Below are 19710 nucleotides of genomic sequence, written 5' to 3'. Positions count from 1 at the left end.
CCAGTTTCCCCCAGTCCCAGTCTCCTCCAATCCCAGTCTCCCCCAATCCCAGTTTTCCCCCAATCCCAATTTCCCCCAATCCCAGTTTCCCCCAATCCCAGTCTCCCCCAATCCCAGTTTCCCCCAATCCCAGTCTCCCCCAATCCCAGTTTCCCCCAATCCCAGTCTCCCCCAGTCCCAGTTTCCCCCTGTCCCAGTTTCCCCCAATCCCAGTTCCCCCAATCCCAGTCTCCCCCAATCCCAGTTTCCCCCAGTCCCAGTTTCCCCCAATCCCAGTCTCCCCCTATCCCAGTTTCCCCCAATCCCAATTTCCCCCAGTCCCAGTTTCCCCCAATCCCAGTCTCCCCCAATCCCAGTTTCCCCCAGTCCCAGTTTCCCCCAATCCCAGTCTCCCCCTATCCCAGTTTCCCCCAATCCCAATTTCCCCCAGTCCCAGTCTCCCCCAATCCCAGTTTCCCCCAGTCCCAGTCCCGGCCCAGCAGCGCCCCCTGGCGGCTCGCGGCTCACAGCCGCCCGCTCCCCGCCCCGGGCCAGGCCCCGCCCCCTTGGCCCCGCCGCCGCCGCTGATTGGTGGAAGCCGCCGAGGGGCGGGAGGAGGCCACGCCCCCCCGGGTGGTCGTTGAGGGGCTGGTTGGGGGCGCACCAAGATGGCGGCCGGGCAGGGGGCAGGGGCTGGGAGCGGGACCAGAACCAGAACCAGAACCGGGACCGCAGCGGCGGGGCTGGGGGTGCCCGCGCACCTCGCCCTCTCCGTCCGAGCCTTGGAGGAGGCGGGCAGCTTGGGCATCCTCTGCCTCAGCGGGAGGAAGCTGCGCGACGACCCCAGAGGCGACACCATGGCAACAGGTGAGGGGCTCCCGCAGTGACGGGGACGGGGCTGCGGGCCCGGCTGTGGCGGGCGCTGGGGACGGGCGGCGCGGGGGCCGTGAGGGGACGCAGCGGAGGCGGCCCTGTGGTGGCAGGGGAGGGATGACACGGGATGGGCCGCTCTGGGTGAGAAGCGGGGCCCCGCTGTGTGAGGGCAGTGCGGGACAGCGCGGAGGCTCCGTGTTTGGGGGGCTTTCCCTGCAGGCAGAGAGTCCAGGGGCTCCTTTTTATCCGTGGGTAAGGATGGGGACTGGGAGTTGTGCCCGGAGTGGGGTGTGCAGCGTGAGGGGAGCTCCTGAGGTGGCGCTCGGGGGAATCAGAGCTCCGAGCGTGGTCGGGTTGGACTTTCAGGGTGTGGGATCCCTTGCAGTGAAGCTGCGCTGTCCCGGCCCGTCCTCAGCTCAGCAGGAACATGGCTGCAAGTGCGGATGCGAGGGATGTGTGAGCGTGGCAGATGGTAAAAGTAAACCCTGGGCAGCCGCACAAGCAGGGCAAAGTAAAGCCACCCCGTGCAGATCACTCTGCTAGTGGGAAAGCCCAGTTGAGCACATTTCTTGATAACATACGAGGAAAGAGCTCTTCACATAACACTAAATGAAATTCTCGAAAAGGAATCGTTCCTGAGTGCTAATTATCTGAGTAATTTTTTTTTTTTTTCATGAATCTATTTCCCAACAGATGGATGCTCGTGGAGAAGGAAAACCACCAGGGAGGAGAAGATCACTGTTGAAGCAAGGCACACTGCAAACATGACGTGCTCTTTCATGCTTGAAGCTGGATGAAGCTCCCTGTCTCAACAGGTGGAAAGTGAAACCCAGGCCTGGAGCAGTTCTGGTGGTTGCTGTGGTTAATGCCCAGGCAGTGCTCCCCACTCCTCAGAGACTCATGGCACTTTTGGGCTTTGCTCTCTTTGTTTTGATGACCTCAGTGCCACATTTTACACCCAAGTGTGGTCCAAGAGCCCTGGGGCAGCTCAGAATCCTGCTCCACCTTCGCTGCTGGCATTTCTTGTCTGGACAGTTTGGTTTTACTTCATGCCTTGTGTTCAAATGCCATTCCTTACTCCAGCTCTTGCTGAGGACACTCAGTGAGTTGGGGCTGGGCCCTACCTGGAGCAGAGAAAGACAGGATTGCAAGGAGCTTCCTTCCAAACTGGGAAAACACAATGACCTTGATGAGACAGGCGCTGAGACTGTGCCCACTGCCTGGCAGCCTGCCTTGGTCACAGCTGCTGGGGCACAGTCTGCTCCTGCAGCCCCTCCCTCTCTGCCTATCCCGTCCCCCTGGAGTCTCTATTTCCTGACAATAAATGCAATTTCACCCTCCAAAAGTTTGCTTCAGAGTGACAGAGGAAAAGCTTAATAAAAATGCAAAGGTCACATTTTCCATGCCTCCTAAAATAATACGACAGATCCAATTTCTGCATTATTAACTATGAGTGTGAACTTGTTTTCTTTTCAGGTGCTTCCTGACTTACCTGGTGCTCTTTTTCTTGTGCTGCACAAGCACATGGCTGCAGCCACTCCTGGGAGCCTGTGGGCAGCAGCTCTCTGGGACCAGTAGTTAGTGTCTTGGCAAAAGATGCCCTCGCCCTGCAGAAATAGCTGTGTGAATGCTCCTCTCTTGATAAACATTTTGACAAAAGCCTGTGTGTCTTGACAGAAAAATCACTTTGTAAAGGACATTTATCATCTCTTTCTGTTCTGAACTGGAACAATCCTCAGGTAGAGCAGAGACAAGCAGGATTTCTCCCAACAACTCCACTGTCCTCACGTGCCATTGGCACTCCAAGATAAGACTGCAAAGACATTGCTGCAAAATGTCACTAAAATCTTCAAGGAAGTGATTTAGCATTAATAAAAAGGCAGATTTTGATGGAGATGGCATTTCATGCAGCAGATCACTTTTGGTTTGTAGTTAAAAGCTAGTGGAACAGAGTGTGTGATCACTTGGTATTATAAAAAAACTTCAAAAATAGCATATTTGGCAAAAGTGACAAACTAGCTACAGTAACTGAGCTATCAAAGACAGTTACTGATGGGGTAATTTGGGTTATTTAAGTCTGTTCTGGGAAAATGAGGATTAGGAAAAGCCATAATTAAAATATGCAAAGCCGACGGGGAATAGAGAATAGATATTAAGTCACTTTAAATTAGTAATTCATGAGAGGGTGGAAGGGAGCGAAATGGATGAAATTATGTTCTGAAAGGGCCCTGATATTCCATTGTTGCAGAGAGAAAAGCTATTCAGAGCCTGAGTGCATCTTCTGTGCACACAGAAATTGGATAGGAGGAGGATTGAAGAGCTGTACATCCACTGAGGGAGCCGATCCTGCAGCTTTCCCACAAATCCGAGGGAATATGTTTTTGCAGGGGCATCAGGCGTTTTCCAGCTGCTTTGTGTACATTGACAGCAGAGAACCTGCAGAGCTACAGGAGCTCAACCAGGGGAATCCTCAGCAGCAGTGCTACAGCTCAGTGGTAGGATTGTGAGAGCTGAGAGGCAGAGTCTTTCCCCCACAGTGTTCCCTGGTGTGCTGAAAATGAATTGCATCAGGGTGGGGTTTACCCTTTAATCAGAGAGCAGAGATCATTTCAGCAAGGTGTTTGTGTTACTGAGCATCAAAAGTCCTGTGCAAAGCTCCTAAAGGCACTGTTTTGTCTACCAATAGAGAGCAGTTTTGTTATGGAGTCAAAGAATCACCAGGAAAACGAGCTGAGCCTTTCATCGTTACTCCATGGAAGCGCAGAGCTGATTTCCAGGTGAGCTTCATGCAGAAATACGAGCTTTACATCAGGAGGAAGGTTGACATCTCGCTGCCTTAAAGGGATGTCAGGCTCCAAAATGAGAGCAAAATTGAACATCCAGCTGGTCAAGAATCAGCCTGGAACCGTTCCACAGAGTGTGAACCTACAACAGCTGCCACTGTGATGTCAAGGGCCCATTGGGGTGTCAATGAAAGGCTGACAAGTCCCCACAGTGCCAACAGGACACTGCCATTCCTGCAATCCAGAACTCCTCAATGCTTCCCTTCTGCTGTCATTCCACGAGGATCCTTCTCCTCCAGGAATTCTCAGTGGGCTGCCTGCAAACCAGCAGGGGGTTTTATCTGGCTTTTGGGTTATGCTGGTCTGCAAGCTGTAGCACAGCTCTGCAGAAATGATCCGGCAAATCTGTGCTGCAGCGGGTGATTTTCTGTCTGTCACAACTGCAATGTGTTTTTATCCAGATAAACCCTGGCTGGTGACAGCTCATCTAGGGAGTAAGTAGTGCTTTCCCTAGGTGCAGCATATCTGGCTCTGGGGTCGCTGTGTTCTTTATGCTCTTCCTCAGGAACTGAGCTGATTTTGGAACAAAAATGCCAGTAAGATGCCATTGGTTTGGTAGAGCTCCTGCCAACAGCTTCTGCTGAAAGGGGTGTCTCAATGTGGGCAGCATTTGGAATGTGGCAACCCTGAGGGGGTTCCATTCCCTACACAGGACAGTGTGGGGAGTCTAAGCTGCTTCAGCCACCTTCCAAAATGCAGACTGGAAGAGCTTCTCAGAAGTGCTTCTAAAAAATGTGCAATTATCTTCAGGACTGAGGGAAAACATCTTTTTTTTTTCCCATAATTAAAGGATTTCACTAATGACAATGTGTGCTAAAATAGCCATGACCCCTTCATGAGGAAATATAACTTCCCAAGTGTAACTCCTGAACCCAGGAGCTGTTTCTGTGCTGTGTCAGAATAGAACTCGCGTGGCTAAGGGGGATTTTGGGAAAGCTTTTCTAGGGAAACATTTTCAGCAAGCTAAAGAGAACCAACATATGCAATTTATTAACAGAAAAACAACAAAAAAACCCACCCCAAAACAAACAAAAAAAAAAGAAAAGAAAACTGCTTTAGTTCTTGGGCAGAGCAGAATCACTGACTATTAAAGAACAATTTGCATTTTCTTGACCGAGTTTCTATTTATTTTATTTACTGATGAAACAGCACAAAAAAATAGACAGAAAACCGTAGAAAAAGATTGATCTGGTATTTTGTCCTGTTCTGCTGCTTACTGTGGAAAAGAACCGTTGTTCCTGGAGGGATGTTGTGAAAGAAAAATGCTCTCCAGTTGGGGCTGACTTGTTCCATGGAGGATTCCCCACAAGAGGCAGTTTTCTAACAGCATCTGGTTCATCTTCTCTTGCCCACTGCAGATCGGATCACCCAATTAAGCAGAGGTGGATACAGGGCAGCCCATCCTTCGGTGAGTGGGAAAAGAACCTTTGACATTTCTAGAGTTTAAGAACTGTGGAGCAAGCTGTGAGCTTTGCCTGCTGCAGCAGTGTGCCAGCCTTAAAAAATGGCCATGTCTGGTTTTGCAGCAGCAGCAAAGGGATCCCTGGCTGTTTCCTCATTTTCTGTTCAAAGATTTTAAGCAGATGAAAGTCTGGTTTTGCAGGCAGAGGATTGCTGATTTTAGCCATGGTGGAATATCTCGTTCACAGCAATTTTCAATACTGTCTAATTAGCCCACTTCAATTTAGTTTTAACAACTTAGAATCCCATTTCTATCAAGTTTCTTGATTTATCTTTAGTGCAGCTGGATATATAGCTGAATATAAATAAGGTTATAATTGATAATGGAACTCACTGGAACCATTGAAAGGAGGTTTTAAATAACTATCCATGCCAATAAATGTTGGGTTGCAGTAGCAATCTTAGAGAGAGGAATGACATCCACATTAATATTGACTAAATTTATTAGGGTTAATATTAGTGCAATAAATAGCAAATGACTGAACAGGGCTTTCACCTTTTTTTCAAGGGCTAGAGCAGCTTCATGCTGGGTTTGTGAGTACACAGCAGAGTGTGTGGATAATAAACATAAAATCCTTTGAACATTCACACTTCAGATTTTCACTTGATGCCACTTTCCTTGTCTTTAATAAAACACACTTTTCAGAGGAAGCTTGAGGTTCACCAGAGCAGAGTAAGACTTCCCAACAGCTCTGCCAGGGGTAGGGACACCTCGGCAGATGCTGTGGTGTTTGGCAGACACAGCAGTGGTGAGACAGTCAGGATGTCCCCACGTTACCAGCTCAGGTCTCCCTTTGCTCTGAGATGTCCCTCACTGGGATTTCTACTGGAGCCAAGGGATGACATTCTAAATAGAGCATGAAGGTGTAGAATGGTGCCTTTGATTTGCTTCAGTTCTCTAAGTGGCCCCAGCTTTAGAGCAGTTGGGAAACACAGCAAATTTGGGGCAACTTGATGCAATGCTCTGCCTCTGCAAAGAAGCAGCTGGGGCTGTTTCAACCTCCCATAATTTATAGATATTTAAGTTTTACTGTGACACGTGTCACAGGGAACTGAGGCTGTAGGAGCACGTGCATGTCTAGATCAGTTTCTGATGTCGAAGCAACTTAAAGTTGTGTGTAACTATCAAACCTCCCAAGTGCCAGAATGAAGACTCTCACTCATGTTGCTGACTGTCCCTAGGCCACAATACTGCCACCAGAACCTCTGCTGGCTCCTTCCCTTCCTGGAGAAGAGGATAAGGAGGAGGAGGTGGACAAGGAACCTGCAGCTGCAGAAGAAGAAATGGCATCAGTAAGTGCCAGCTTTGGTTACCACTGGTGCAATTCAGAGCAGCAAGTTTCTGGTCAGAGAGGAGCTGGAGATGCTGAGGGCTCAAGTCCTGCCACAGTGCTTCACCCCAGCCACTGGCACCTGGAAAACTGGTTTTGAACTTCTCCTTTTAGTCATCAGTTTCCCTTGCAGGATACAGGAGAAACTGTCTCCTGGGCGTACCTGCCCCTCTGCACAGACTGTTTGAGAAAATCCATGAAAATTAAACATGAAACTGGCCGTGAACTTGTGTAAAACCAGCCTTCTGTTTTCGTTCATTCAGTTTGTGATGTGGACAGCAAAAAACAGTTTAAGAGCACTGGATGTGGCCAACAGCATCTTCCTGAGGGTTTGCACTTGAAATGTGAGCTCAGGGGATCCTTGCAAGCTCCCTTCCTGACATATTTCTCCTCACAGATCCACACGAGCTCTCTGCTGGGAGATGCAGGAGCTGAAGAAGACACATTTCTCCTGCCTGACACCTTCAGCACAAGAGCTCGGAACGAACCCAGGGTCCAGCCATGGGAGAAATCACAGCTCACAGAGGAAGTGCTGGAGCGACTGAGTACGTGTGGTGTGCCTCTTGTCTGGCAGAGAGCAGTGTGGGTGTGTGTCCCTCAGCTTCAGCTGTGCCCAAGGGACAGAGGAAGCAGGAGCTCTCTCAGGAGCTCCTGAGGGAGGCTCTGACTGGGTTTGGTTTCTCTGCACTTCCATCTGTGCTAAAGGCAAAAGCAGAGATTGTTTCTGGTTCAGAAGAAGGTGTTTTGATCTAGTGAATGAACTACTGAACTTCTGGGTGCTGATGGCCAAATCAAGCAGAATATTTGGGTTCCTAAATTCTCTTTAGTCTCCTGATAAGTCATCGGAGCAAAAATGCATCACAGCAATCTATTAGATTGAAGAGAAGTAGTGTGGTTCTTCAAGTGGCACAGGCAAGGTCATCATCAGAACTCAGCCTGGTAATCAGTGATGAGGGTCTTGAATCTTAAAGCCCCATCATTACTGATTATAACATGAGATGCTGTTCTTTAAAATCATAAAGGCAATCTTTTGGAAACCGCTGAAAGTTGGGAAGATCCCTTCCTCTCCTGGCAACACTGTTCACCTGTTCTTAAAAATTAATCCCAGAACCCAAGGTACATTTAATCTTCAGAAATATTAAACCTTTTGTTAAAACACACAAAGTCTTTATTCCCAAATAAAGGCTCTGTTGTCATGTTGTTCCAGCTCTCTTAAATGTTTGTAGAAATCAAACTCTTGCTTTGGTACCTGTTCTTTTCTGATTTCTGTCTCCTGTGGATATTTCTCCACGTGCTTGGTTTCCTGTCGGGGTAACTCTTCAGAGGGCTGTAGAAAATCAGAAAATCTGTGGAGCCATTTGTGCTTTGGAGCTGCCTCTGTCGTTGTTGCTCACAAAGGGCTCACAGTGGGGCTGCATTTCAGATCTGCTGGAAGGTGGTGCCTCTGTTTGAAGTGATTTCGTTTCTTTCAGGGAGCATTGTGACCGAGGGAGACCCTGTGACGAGATACACTGAATTTGTTAAGGTTGCCCAAGGGTAAGTCCAATCGCAGTTACTTCTACAAAGTCATGGACCAGGCATTTTGCTGCTGTAATATCAAGTATGAAGCCAGGCGAGCTCCAAACATCATCAGCCACTGGGTTTAGATCCTCCCATCTCTCAGTACAGATCAGAATTAATAACTGTGGTCAGAAGGTGTTGTCAAAGAAAACTTGATGCTGGCAGTCTCTCACCTGCAGCACCCAAAAGATCTCCCATCCCTCAAACTTTTTTGCCTAAAAGAGCACCTTACCACCCCACAGCTGTCAGGTAACAGTTCTCAATAACATTTACATCAAATATTTTGCTTAAAAACTATTCAGTAATCCAGATTATAACCACATAGTTTAGCAAATGAAACCAGAGATGAAATAATAAACTCTCACTCTGTCACACAAAACCCCACCCTGTGTAGTCTGCAGCATGCATTCCCTGGGAAAAAAATACACAAAAAATACACAAAAGAAGGGAAAAAAACCCAACACAACAAAGCAAAATGAAAAATAATTAAATATATTATTGTCCCGGTTTTGTAGGCACACCCTCCCCCTGCCCTTAGGTTTTGAAGATCTGTGCACCAGCTCTTTTTGTTCGAGCCTCAGTTTTCTCCTGGACACCCTGCATGGCAGAGGGCTGCTGGGCTGCTGTGCAGCTTTTTGAAGAACAGATGAACCGAGGTGTTTTAAAACACTCCAGGCAGCACAGATCTCCTGTCTGGGCTGGCTTTCATTCCCAGCACCTAAACTGCTTCTCCTTTCTTCTCCTTCTGCTTTTGTTTCCAGGGGTTTTGGGACTGTTTACAAAGCCATCGACCCAACCACAGGAGAAGTGGTGAGTCCCAGCACCCCCGAGCACATTGTGCAGCTTTTCAGGGTTTCCCCTCTGCTGGGAGCTCTGCTGCCCCTTTGGGTGGCCAGTTGAGCTTTCCTGCACAGGCTGCTCCTCACAGACCAATGTGAGCCTGCAAAACACATTTTGGACAGACTTTGTTCCTACTCAGTACCAGAAAAACACAAGAGGGGCAGTGGTATCCTACAGAGAAGGACATAATGAAGGCTTAAAATAGCAGAGAATGGGTTATTTCTTTAGAAACCCAGGAAATAATTGCAAATCTAAACTGTGGTACAGAATTCTCATTGGAGTAGCAAAATCAAAGTTCAAGAAGTTAGAAAGTTTGGGGACTGTATTTTTTTGTGTGTGTAACTGTTATGATCTTTTAGGGTGGGATTTTATCCATCATGTACTGAACGTGTTTGCTTTGTTATGCAACCAAGGCCAGCAGCAGCTGTTGAAATAATGGCCAAACCCCATAGAATTGCTAAAGGATTCCCAGCTGTTTTGATATATTTTCACAGTCGCAAAATCCTGCTTGCAAAACCTGTGTGAATAATAACAGAGGTGATAAACTGAGGCCATGGGGGAAGCATGTGGGTGCAGGGTGTTGTCAGAGATCTGTGGTTGATAGTTTAGGGACAATTTGTCCCAAGTTTACAAGGCAAAATATCTCTGGCAAATGTCCTCTAAGTAGCACCCAAGCAAGTGGAGAAATCAGCTCTTTCCTGTGGCTTCCTGTGCTCTGGTGTCTGATCACAAGGTCACGGGGCAGTTTGGCACAGCCCAGCCTCATCATTCCAAAAACACTCGCTCCCTGTTCGTTGTGGTCCCCTGCAGCAGAACTTCTCGAGCCCATGGCCTCCAATTTCATTTTAGGTGGCCTTAAAGAAGATGCCTCTCTGCAAACGGAGCAGAAAGGAACTCGTTGTCAGTGAGATCCAGATCATGAAGGAGAACAGGCACCCCAATATTGTCAATTATATAGACAGGTGAGTGGTTCTGGTGTTATCATGGGAATGTTCATTCACACACTGCAAGCCAAAGGTTAAAAAACCCCTTTGGGCACTGGCAGAACATGGAGCTCTTTCTTATTTCTTTGTTATCTCCAGTGGATGGGAGGGGATGGTCTCCATTAATCTTTTCTGGCATATGTAGTTGGAAATGCCTTTTCAAAAACCTGGTCTTACTAAAACAACAGCCTGTCAGCTCATTACCTCTGTGTTGTTTTGGGGTTTGGTTTTTTCAAGTTGATTGTATTTTCTATGCCTTAATGACAAGTGCTGATAAACCATCATAGAAATTATCTCCCTTGGGCTGCTCCCACCATTTTCCATTGCTGTGGAAGCCAGAAAGACTAAATTCTCACTTGCAGAACCACATAATTTGCCAGTTTTTGGATAGATTTTCCTGTTTCTGACTGTATTTTATGCAATGTTTTCCAAATGGTTGGCCAACATCTGTCCTCAGTGGAGCACAGCCTCCTCCCATGGATAAATGGATAATTGGAGTTGTGTTGCCTTGTTCCTGGAGTGAATGGTGGAACTGATAAGATAATGAATCAGTTGATGGCAAGTGTCCTGGTTCCAGACTGATCTCTGCTGTTACTAAACTGCATTTTTCTCTTGTTTGCCATCTAAGGCATCTCCTTTTTCATGGATTTGTCTTTCTCATTTAGACTGCACAGATTCCAAGTACTGCAAGGCCTACAAAAAATGTCTCCATTTTATTCTGCCTCCATTTACAAGTGACCTGGAGACAAAACTCCCCTGCAATCCTTTCCACAAGGTAATTTAGCTGTGCACATTCATCTCCATGCCTTTGTTTTCTTCTCTCAGCTACCTGGTTGAGGAAGACCTGTGGCTCGTGATGGAATATGTGGATGGAGGCACTTTAACCAGCGTTCTTACCCAAATCTTTATGGAGGAAAGAATGATAGCTGCTATCAGCAGGGAGGTAAGGGACCCTGCTTGTGCTTCCAGTGGCTTGGACAAGGTGGGACAGGAGTAGCTTCATGTTGAGAGCTTTGTTTCAGTGCTGTTGTTATGATATGTAAAATAAAAGGGCATCTAAGTGAGCTGCCTGCCAGTACAGCTGCATTTCTTATACTCTGTTATTACACTCTCTGTTATTGTACTCTCTTTTTTAATTTAACTTTATTTTATTTAACATTCTAAACTTTGCCTCTTTACACTGGAGCATGTCTGCACTGCATTCTTTGCCTGTAAAAGCAAACATGCTGGTGGCAGAATTTTAAACTAACAGTGGATTAAAATAGAGACTCGTTTCTCACAGCCCTCAGCTTAAAAGGAGAGCATTGCACCCCAACTGGTGTTTGCTTCTGAAAAGTGACTGATGTGCTGCTTCCAAGTCTGCTGTTGAGGCCAACATAAAACCTTTGTCATGCAGCCTCCCAGACAAAACTGATCCACTTCATAATGAAGGGAGAGGTGTTTTCCTTTTTGACAAACCCTCCTTTGTCACCTGGATGGAGAGAGCACAGCCACTGCAGCCATTCTGGCTGGGTTTGGAGGGGACAGTCTGTATCAACAATTGGTGTTTTACCTAGAAATTCAATCTTTTAGAGCCATTTCCTTTTCTTATGTGATGAAATGAGGTTAATTAAGTTTTATCCTCATGGGCTTTTTTCTCAGTGCCTCAAAGCCCTGGACTTCCTTCATTCAAAGAATGTGATCCACAGAGATGTCAAAAGTGACAATATTCTTCTCGGGATGGACGGATCCGTGAAACTGAGTAGGTATTCTTGGTCAGCACAGCATCCCTGTGTTCTCAGACTTAGAGTGGGGAATTTCTTGTGCTTGGTTTCACAGTTGAAGCTGGTTTTGCCAGTATTTTTGTTTTCCTCCTCAGCTGATTTTGGCCTGTGCGCTCAGCTGACCCCGGAGCGGCGCACGCGGTGCACAGTGCTCGGCTCTCCTTACTGGTTAGCACCAGAAATTCTGAAAAGAAAGGAATATGACACCCAAGTGGACATCTGGGCACTTGGGATCGTGGCCATTGAAATGCTGGAGGGAGAACCTCCGTACTTTCAAGAAAGCCCTGTCCAGGTAAGGTGTAGATATGTCAGACACCACTGCCTTGCCAGTCTGTGCCATGTTTTGTCTCCCATGAGCCAAAATCCCACTCCAATCAGCCTGAAATAGTTCCACCAAGGCCCACTTCTAGAAATGATCCTGCAGAACATCTCATCAGAGGAGAAGTGACACGTGCCAGTGCAAAAATGTGCCATTTTGGCCTCCAGCACTGCTTGAATTCCTCCTGCTCTGTTTGATCTCTCTCTGAGCTGTAGCTCTGAACAACAGCAGCAAGTTTCTCCAATTAGGAAATTATTATGGAAAAGCATTCCAAGTGTATCTGCAGGCCTAGAAGTCTTTTTCAACTCTGACCAGTGCCTTTCAGGGAGGGTCACTGGTTTTAGTAATGCCATAATTATCTATTACCCCCAAAAAAAATTCTACAAGTGTTTATTAGCAAAGCTACTTGTAGTAAACATAGTTTGAAGTTTTCAGTTTTTGATCCTAATTCCTTAAAATGAAATGATCAGGTCTTATACCAAATGAACAAGGAACAATGGAGGAATGTATGCCAGGGTAAAATCTCATGACTATTAGCTGAAACCAAGTTAAATGCTGCACAGCTAATTCCTGAGGAAGGAAAGAATTTTGAAGATTTCAGTCTTCCACTCTTTTTGAAAAAGTTTCTTTACTTTTCTTGGAAGACCACTTTTGGATTGCCTTTGCCTTGTATAAGGCAGCAAACACTACTGAGAATTATTTCCAGATCCCAGAATATTCTGAGTTGGGAGGGACCACGGGGATCACCGAGTCCAACTCTAAAGTGAATGGTCCATCTGGGGATTGTTGTTATCAGCACCATGCTCTGACCAGCTGAGCTGCTCTCAGGGTCATTATCACCACTGCTGTGGAGGCTGAAAATTCCCTGCTTCCTGACCCTCCAATGTTGAGCAGGGCCCCTTGAGAAGCCTCAGGAGCTATCAGAAAGCCGGGAGGGGCCTGCAGGGGAGCTGTCACCTCAGGGATGCTGAGTGGCTGTCCCGTGTTCCCTCTGTCCCCAGGCTCAGGACCTGATAACCCAGAACAGGTACCCGCCCCTGAGGATGCCCAGCGAGATGTCAGTTCTGTTCCACGCCTTCCTGCACTCCTGCCTGGACACCAACCCCAACATTCGCTGGACAGCCAGGGAGCTCCTGGAGGTAAAGGGCCAAAGGCTGCAGGGGAAATTCTCCTCAGCTCAACTCAGAGGCACCAGGTGCCCTCCTCTCCTGTTAATCCCCAGTCTTGGTGCTTTTCAAAGTAGAATCATAGAAGATTTTGGCTTGGAACGGACCTTTAAATGCCATCTGGTCCAACCTCCCTGCCATGAGTGGGAGTGGGGATATCTTCAACTCAGTCAGGTTGCTCAGAGCTCTGTCTGACCTGACTCTGGATGTTTTCAGGTATCCACCACCTATCTGGGCAACCTGTGCCAGTGTTTCACCACACTCAGCATAAACAATTTCTTCCTTAGATCTAACCTGAATCTCTCCTCTTTTAGCTTAAAACCCTTTGTCCCTTTGCAACAGGCCCTACTAAAAATGGGTCTCCTTGAAGTTTTGAAAGGCTGCAAAAAGGTATCCCTGGGACCTTCTCTTCTCCAGGCTGAACCATCCCAGTTCTCTTGGCCCTTCCTCAGAGGAAAGTGTTCCATGCACCCTCTGATCATTTCTGTGTTGCACTTTGGGAGTGCATTCAGTTTTAGCTGGTGGCAAGAGAACTGCAGTAGAATGGTGCCAGGTACAGAGGCCAAAAATGGTGGTGGTGGAAGAGGAACCCAGTCCCAGCCAAGCAGTCAGAGATTTGGCTGTTCTTGTCTTGGTGCTGAAAACCTGCACCTCAGACCTAAATCCTACTGGGATCAACATTTCTTGGAGGTGCTGGAGTTCCCTGAGGAACAGCTCGCACTTCTCTTTTCTGACAACTGAAGTAGCCCCTACCTTTAGAAAAAAGGAACCTAAGTGAGTCCTTTGAGTCTCCTGAAATGAAAAAAGCCCTGACACAGCAAGTGGCATTCCCAGAGTGCTGGCAGAGCAAAAATCCCAGCAAGATGAAGACACCTTGATAAATTGATTAATGGGATTAATGGGATTACTTGCCTCTGAATGTTAAGACTGAGGTGTAGATGGTCCCCATAGTCCTACTTACGTGTATTTCTGGTAACCAGAGGAATCCTGCTTCATCTTGTGAGAAACTGGGTTTGGAAAGTAATGGTTCCTTTCTTTCTTTTTTTTTTTTTCCCCTTTGAGCAGCATCCATTTTTACAAACAGCTGTGAGTCTCTCCGTCCTGCCTGAAATGATCCGTATAGCCAGGAAAGTCTGTGAAGCCATGGAAACACTTCATGGCAGCAGTACCAGCTCAAAGAAAAATCAGGAATAAAATTTTCACTCCTTTGGGAGATTTGCTCTCTTCTCACCCAATGGTTACCTCCATTTCTGAATTGCTGGTTGTGTCTTAAAGATGCAAAGTCCCATTTATGGGGGTTTTGGTGTGGTTTGGAAATGGGGAAGGGTCTCCTTCATTCATCCATCAACTCTAGAGCACAGTGCCTCTGGAATGCAGCCCACGGGCTGGGTTTTTCCCAGTTGTGGTACTTCTGGATGAGGAAGAAAGTGCAATTGCATTTCCAGCCAAAAATGGGTGAAGAGTAGGGCAGCCAAAACATCCTGTTGGATACAGGCAGCCAGCTGGGACTGTGGAGTGTTTGGAGAATTCCCTGTCCTCCCCCCACCTGGCAGAACATGATGACACGAAAGATATAAAATATATAGAGATTATAGAGAAAGAAATGTATATAACATAAATGGGAGGCATGCAAATGTACATAGACACATAATGTACTGTAGAATTATTATATGTATAGATCTAGCTAGACTATATATTATAATATATAGTATAAGATATATTTTTAAAGGATTATAATGATATGTATAGTGTCTTACAGAGCTATGGACATACACGTACTTTGTACTTTATATTTGTACTTTGTACACATATACATGTGTATGTATACATATATAATATAGATATGTGGTATCCTCTGTAAATGAAACCCCGTTTTTATCCGGGTGTGTTGCACCCGGCCGCGTTCAGGTGTCGGTACCTGGCCGTGGTCACACCTGTGTTGGTGGACACCGAGCGCCCTCTCGCGGCCGCTGCCGGCGCAGAAATCGCTAAAATTGTAAATTTTTGGTAAAATTTTATTTAGGTCACTTCGTATTGAAAAGTTACAAAAGGTTGCAATGAAACATTTTACACCCACTTCCACCTGTTTTCATTTTTGAGGGGTTGACGGTGGCTTGAGTGTGTACATAAATGCAGCCCTCCCCCCATCCCAAAAAACCAACCCCAAACATATCTTCCCACATGTTGATATTAATTGTTAAAAAATTACAATTTTAGCTAACAACGTTAGAAGCAGGCAGCAGCACAAGCCTCTGTCAACCTGCCCTTGCCTTGCTTCACCTGGGGTTTACCTGGGAAGACAGAAGCCTCTGGAAACCAGCAGAGCCAGCTGTGTTCCCAGGCTGGATCAGCTCCTCCTGATGGCAAAACCAAATACTCCCCAAAAATAATAAATGCAGAGGTCCAGACATCCTGCTTGGCCCCAGCACAGCTGAGCCTCCCACAGCTCCCAGCACTGCCAGTCCCTCAGGGCAGCAGTGCCCAGCAGTGGTGCTCCAGGGCTGCCTGTCCCCATGCCACCGGGAGAAACTGTGGGAATGTCTGGAGCTGGCATCATTATCAAGGCCTAAAAATCACCATATCTATGTTCCCTACCCTGACTTCCCCCTTTGCCAGGCTGTAGGTGCCCAAGAACTGCTGGTGATGCTCCCTGTGTCCCACTGATGCTGGGGACAGCCCGTTAGAGAGGCTGGAACGGGGTGGTAGTGCTGGGATTGGGGGCCAGAGCTGTGGAGCTCCAAGGAAAGAGCCAAGGGACTCCCCTCCACCTTGGAGCTGAGGTGGCTTTGTGCCCTCAGCAGGCTCAGGAGCTTTCTCAGCCAAATCGTGGGGCAGGGAGGCACAAACCTCCAGTGCCATCTCAGAGGGGAACCTTTTTCAGGGCCAACACTGACCCAGGCCAACCAGCTGGCCAAGCCAAGCCCTGGGAATGGCACCCATCCCATAGGGAACACTGCAGGAAGCAGCTCCCACAGCCTGGAACAGTGTGTGAGGAACAGCAAAGCAAAGAGGTCTCCGTGCACGACTAGGGCAGCCCTGACATTTGCAGTTCCCTCTCGTCCAAGCTCTGGGTCTGTATAAGACAGTTCACGCCTTTTAAAAGGATAAATCTCAGTTTACAAACACTTCTGAGAGTAAGCAGCCCCGAAGCCATGAGCTTACAGAGAATGTCACTTGCCTGTGGGGCTTGTAGTTCACACCTCTGACAAGTGCTCCGCTGTGCCAAGTGGCCCGAGCCCAAGCTGTCTGGAAAGAGCTGGATTGAGGTCCTTGGTACATGCAGCTAAGCTGATGGCACTGCAGCATCATTCACAGCCCCACAGTCCATCTCTGGCATGCCAGAGAAAGCATTTTCCTACCACAGCACGGATCCTTTTGGAGCCCTGAGGAGACTTCAAAACCTTTTGTGAAAACATTAACTCTTGTCGAGAGCCATTTCATAAATTACAAAAATCGCACAGTGTGGCTGAAGTGGCTACAAAGCACACAGAAATCCAAATTTCCTGGCTGTAAAAAGGGCAGAAGAGTCCTTCAGCTTCACTTTACCAACCAGAATCTGCAGAAAACCCATTTCTGAGTGTCCAGCACAGAGAGCCTCGTGCACTGTCACGGTCACTGCCTGACATCTTTGGGACTGCCCGAGGCAGCACAATATCCAATAGGGATAACTTAAGAGAGGGAATTATATGAGTAGACCAATGGGGCGTCAAAGAAGGGAGAATTTTCCAGAACTAATACATAAGCAACTAGGGGAAATACATAAACATGAACTTATACATAAAACTGGGTGGAGAACTCCTGCATCAATAAACTTAAAACATGTAAACTAAGAACCACTAGGAACATGGGAACTCATCGTAACCACGGGGTGACAATCAGACCTCTGTGTTCTGGTGGCCTGGCTGCCAGTCCTCTGAATGCTCTGCTGCAGTGGCCAGTGCCACCTGCACTGCAACAACTGCCCAGCATGGCCACCCAAACAGCTGCTGAGGGAACCCTGCCATGGGCTGCAGGGCCATGGGCTGCAGGGGAAGGCAAGAGTTGCTACCTAGACCCCTGTTGTGATGTAAATGTGAAATATCACCTATTCTCCACGGAACCCAAGTGAAACTTCGGCGAACATCAGAGATGTGCCAGCAATAAATGACTGTAAAGTTTTGAGTGTGAGACCTGACACCTGCCAGGGCACAGCATCTTGCTTTTACAAACCCACCCTTCTCATGAGCTCATTTTCTCCTCTTTCAGGCTGGTGCTACATCTACCAAAACAAGAGGGTCGTTATTCCATTTTTAGCGTTTAAGTAGATTAAACAAAGCAAGGAGGCTCCCATTATTGCATCTGTGCTCTGGACAAACAGCTGAACTGTGAGGTGCCCTTCCTGCCTTTGGACAGGGATACAGGAATACCAAACTGTGAGTCACCAGCTTGAGGTGGAGAAGAGAAGAATCAGAAAGTCAGTCTGAGAGCCTTCAGGTGGACAAAGCTCTTACTTGCTGGGTGTTCAAACAGGCACTGCAAGATCTGCCCCCTTATTTTAATGTTGTCCTGGCAAGACTGGTCATCAGGCCACAAGCTATGACTGAACTCCTTGAGTAGTGACATTTTCACCAAGGAAGTGAAATTTCATCAAGACATTTATATCCCTCTAGAGGGAAAAATACCCCCCTCCCAAAGCCAGCCTGGCAGTGAACAAGGACAGAATGACAGGAATCCACCTCGTGCTTGCCACTCCCCCGAGCTGCTGGTGGGTGCCTGACAGAGAGAGCTGCAGCCATTCCTGCCTGCACCCTCAACGATGCTGCTGGGAAGATGCTCACATCCTAATGAACTTATCCGCCAGCATCCCATTTGGCCCCTCTGCTACTGCATGCGCTGTATTACGAGCATAGATACGTATAAATCTGCATTTCCCCCTCTCCCAAAGCCTCTCTCCCCATTACCAATGATCATGTGGAGAGTTGGAGGGCTTTTTTTTCCCCCCCTTTAAAGCGATTATGCTGATGTGCACCCTGTGCTCCCGAGTCCCCGGCGCGGCTGCTGCGAGGTGACAGCTCCGTCTGGCTCTGCGGGGCTGCGGCGCTCAGAGCTCGGCGAGGTCATCGCTGGAGAGAACCTTGACGGTGATGTGACCCGGCACCTCGGCTGCTTCCCGGCCGCCTCTGCCCCGCAGCCGCAGCGTCTGCTGCTCGCGGGGCTCACCGGGGGAGGCTGCCAGCACCGCCTGCCCCAGGAACTGGTCACTCAGGAGGTTGCTGTTCCAGACCTGGGGACGAGGGGACACAAAAGAAAGCCGGCTGAGGCAGCGCTGCTGTCACACTCGGCCGGAAAGGGCTGTGCTCGAGAAGGGGTCACCCCCGTGAACCCCCTGGAAAAGCAGCGAGGAGGGAGCGTGCATCTAAATTTAGCTAATTGTCTAGAGAGCAGTGAGGGAGAGTCTGGATTTGCATGCTCATTTACATAGACTATGCAAATAAGGAGCGAAATGCAGCTTTTCGCTTTCTAGGTCAAAGCCTGCCTAGGAGAGGAATAAAAAAGACCTTTTTTAGCTCATCAGCAGTAAAACCTACCTACAATAGCTCCTCTGTGCTGCTCTGCCTGCCTGTGCTCACCTCTGCACCTCCTCAGTGCTCCAGCTCTGCCTGTGATAGAGCCTGGCCCACAGCCCAGCCTGAAGACAAAGTTGTCCTGGGCTGCATCGTCTCAACACCAAGCTCCATTTCTCCAGCTGAGTGCTGAGGTAAACAGGGAGGTCTAGTTCTTGTAGGACTAGAATTCAGGGTGGAAAACGTCTTAATAAGAGCATTAGCTTTGGTTTTGTTCCAAACACTGACTCTGGACAACACTTGGCTTTTCTCTGTTTCATCAGGTACCACATGGGGCAAAAGGGAATTCTGCAAATTCTTTCAAAGCCTTGGAATGAAACATGCCTCGGAACGAAACATGCCTCGGAATGAAACATGCCTCGGAATGAAACATGCCTTCTGATCTCTATAGTGCCATCAGCTGGTGTTTATGGAGGAGAAGCAGCAGCACAGCTCCAGGCAGAGCCCAGCAAGAGGGAGCAGAGCTTCTCACTCTCCTGGGTATCAGTCACACGAAGGAAAAGGTGGCCCAGTGAAGCCCAGGGATGCTGCTGTGCTGCCCTCCCTGCCCTCAGCAGCTGCCCTGCGTGGCTGTCTCACCTGGATGGTGACAGGACTGTCGATGTCCTTCCTGTAGAAGATCACCTGGGTGTTGAAGACAGGGCTGGTGGTGTTGTGCTGCACTGGGGAGCGCCTGCTTTGGTTGTCACACTTGATGAGCACATAGGGATCTGCTCCTGGAACACAATCAGCAGCACAGCTCTGGGGACACAGGATGGCAGCTGAGACAATCCCCTCCTGTGCCTGGCAGTAGCGCTGCCACTGAGCACAGGACAGGGCACCAGTCACAGCCACTGCTCCCTGTCCAGGTGAAAACACAGAATCTTGGCATGATTTGGGTTGGGAGGGACCTTAAAGACCATCCAGTTCCACTCCCTGCCGTGGGCAGGGACACCTTCCACTGTCCCAGGTTGCTCCAAGCCCTGTCCAACCTGGCCTCGGACACTTGC

The 19710-nt window shown here is 48.2% G+C and overlaps 2 protein-coding genes across 2 annotated transcripts in view; one reads left to right on the top strand and one right to left on the bottom strand.

Moving 5' to 3' along the window:
- Positions 1 to 647: 647 nt before the first annotated feature.
- On the top strand, positions 648 to 14312 carry LOC309577585 (serine/threonine-protein kinase PAK 3-like; the record flags this gene model as incomplete). Its single annotated transcript, XM_082289714.1, has 12 exons — positions 648 to 846; positions 5054 to 5103; positions 6339 to 6449; positions 6885 to 7032; positions 7960 to 8023; positions 8809 to 8857; positions 9737 to 9849; positions 10696 to 10813; positions 11512 to 11611; positions 11729 to 11925; positions 12954 to 13091; positions 14184 to 14312. 12 exons carry the CDS (start codon positions 648 to 650, stop codon positions 14310 to 14312), a joined length of 1416 nt encoding a protein of 471 aa, XP_082145840.1.
- A 3473-nt stretch (positions 14313 to 17785) lies between these two features.
- Positions 17786 to 19710, bottom strand: part of CAPN6 (calpain 6) — a 40484-nt gene continuing 38559 nt past the window's right edge. The window contains exons 12-13 of the mRNA XM_082289341.1: positions 19301 to 19437; positions 17786 to 18381 (exon numbers count right to left, since the gene is read on the bottom strand). Of these exons, the coding sequence (XP_082145467.1) occupies positions 18199 to 18381; positions 19301 to 19437 (320 nt within the window). The 3' untranslated portion in view covers positions 17786 to 18198. The remainder of the gene's footprint in view (positions 18382 to 19300; positions 19438 to 19710) is intronic.

Source organism: Coloeus monedula, assembly GCF_965178545.1.
Source record: "Coloeus monedula genome assembly, chromosome: 12".
In the NCBI taxonomy this organism is placed as follows: Eukaryota; Metazoa; Chordata; class Aves; order Passeriformes; family Corvidae; genus Coloeus; species Coloeus monedula.
Note: the sequence above shows the minus strand (reverse complement) of the source record. Positions and strands in the feature narration are given on the sequence as shown.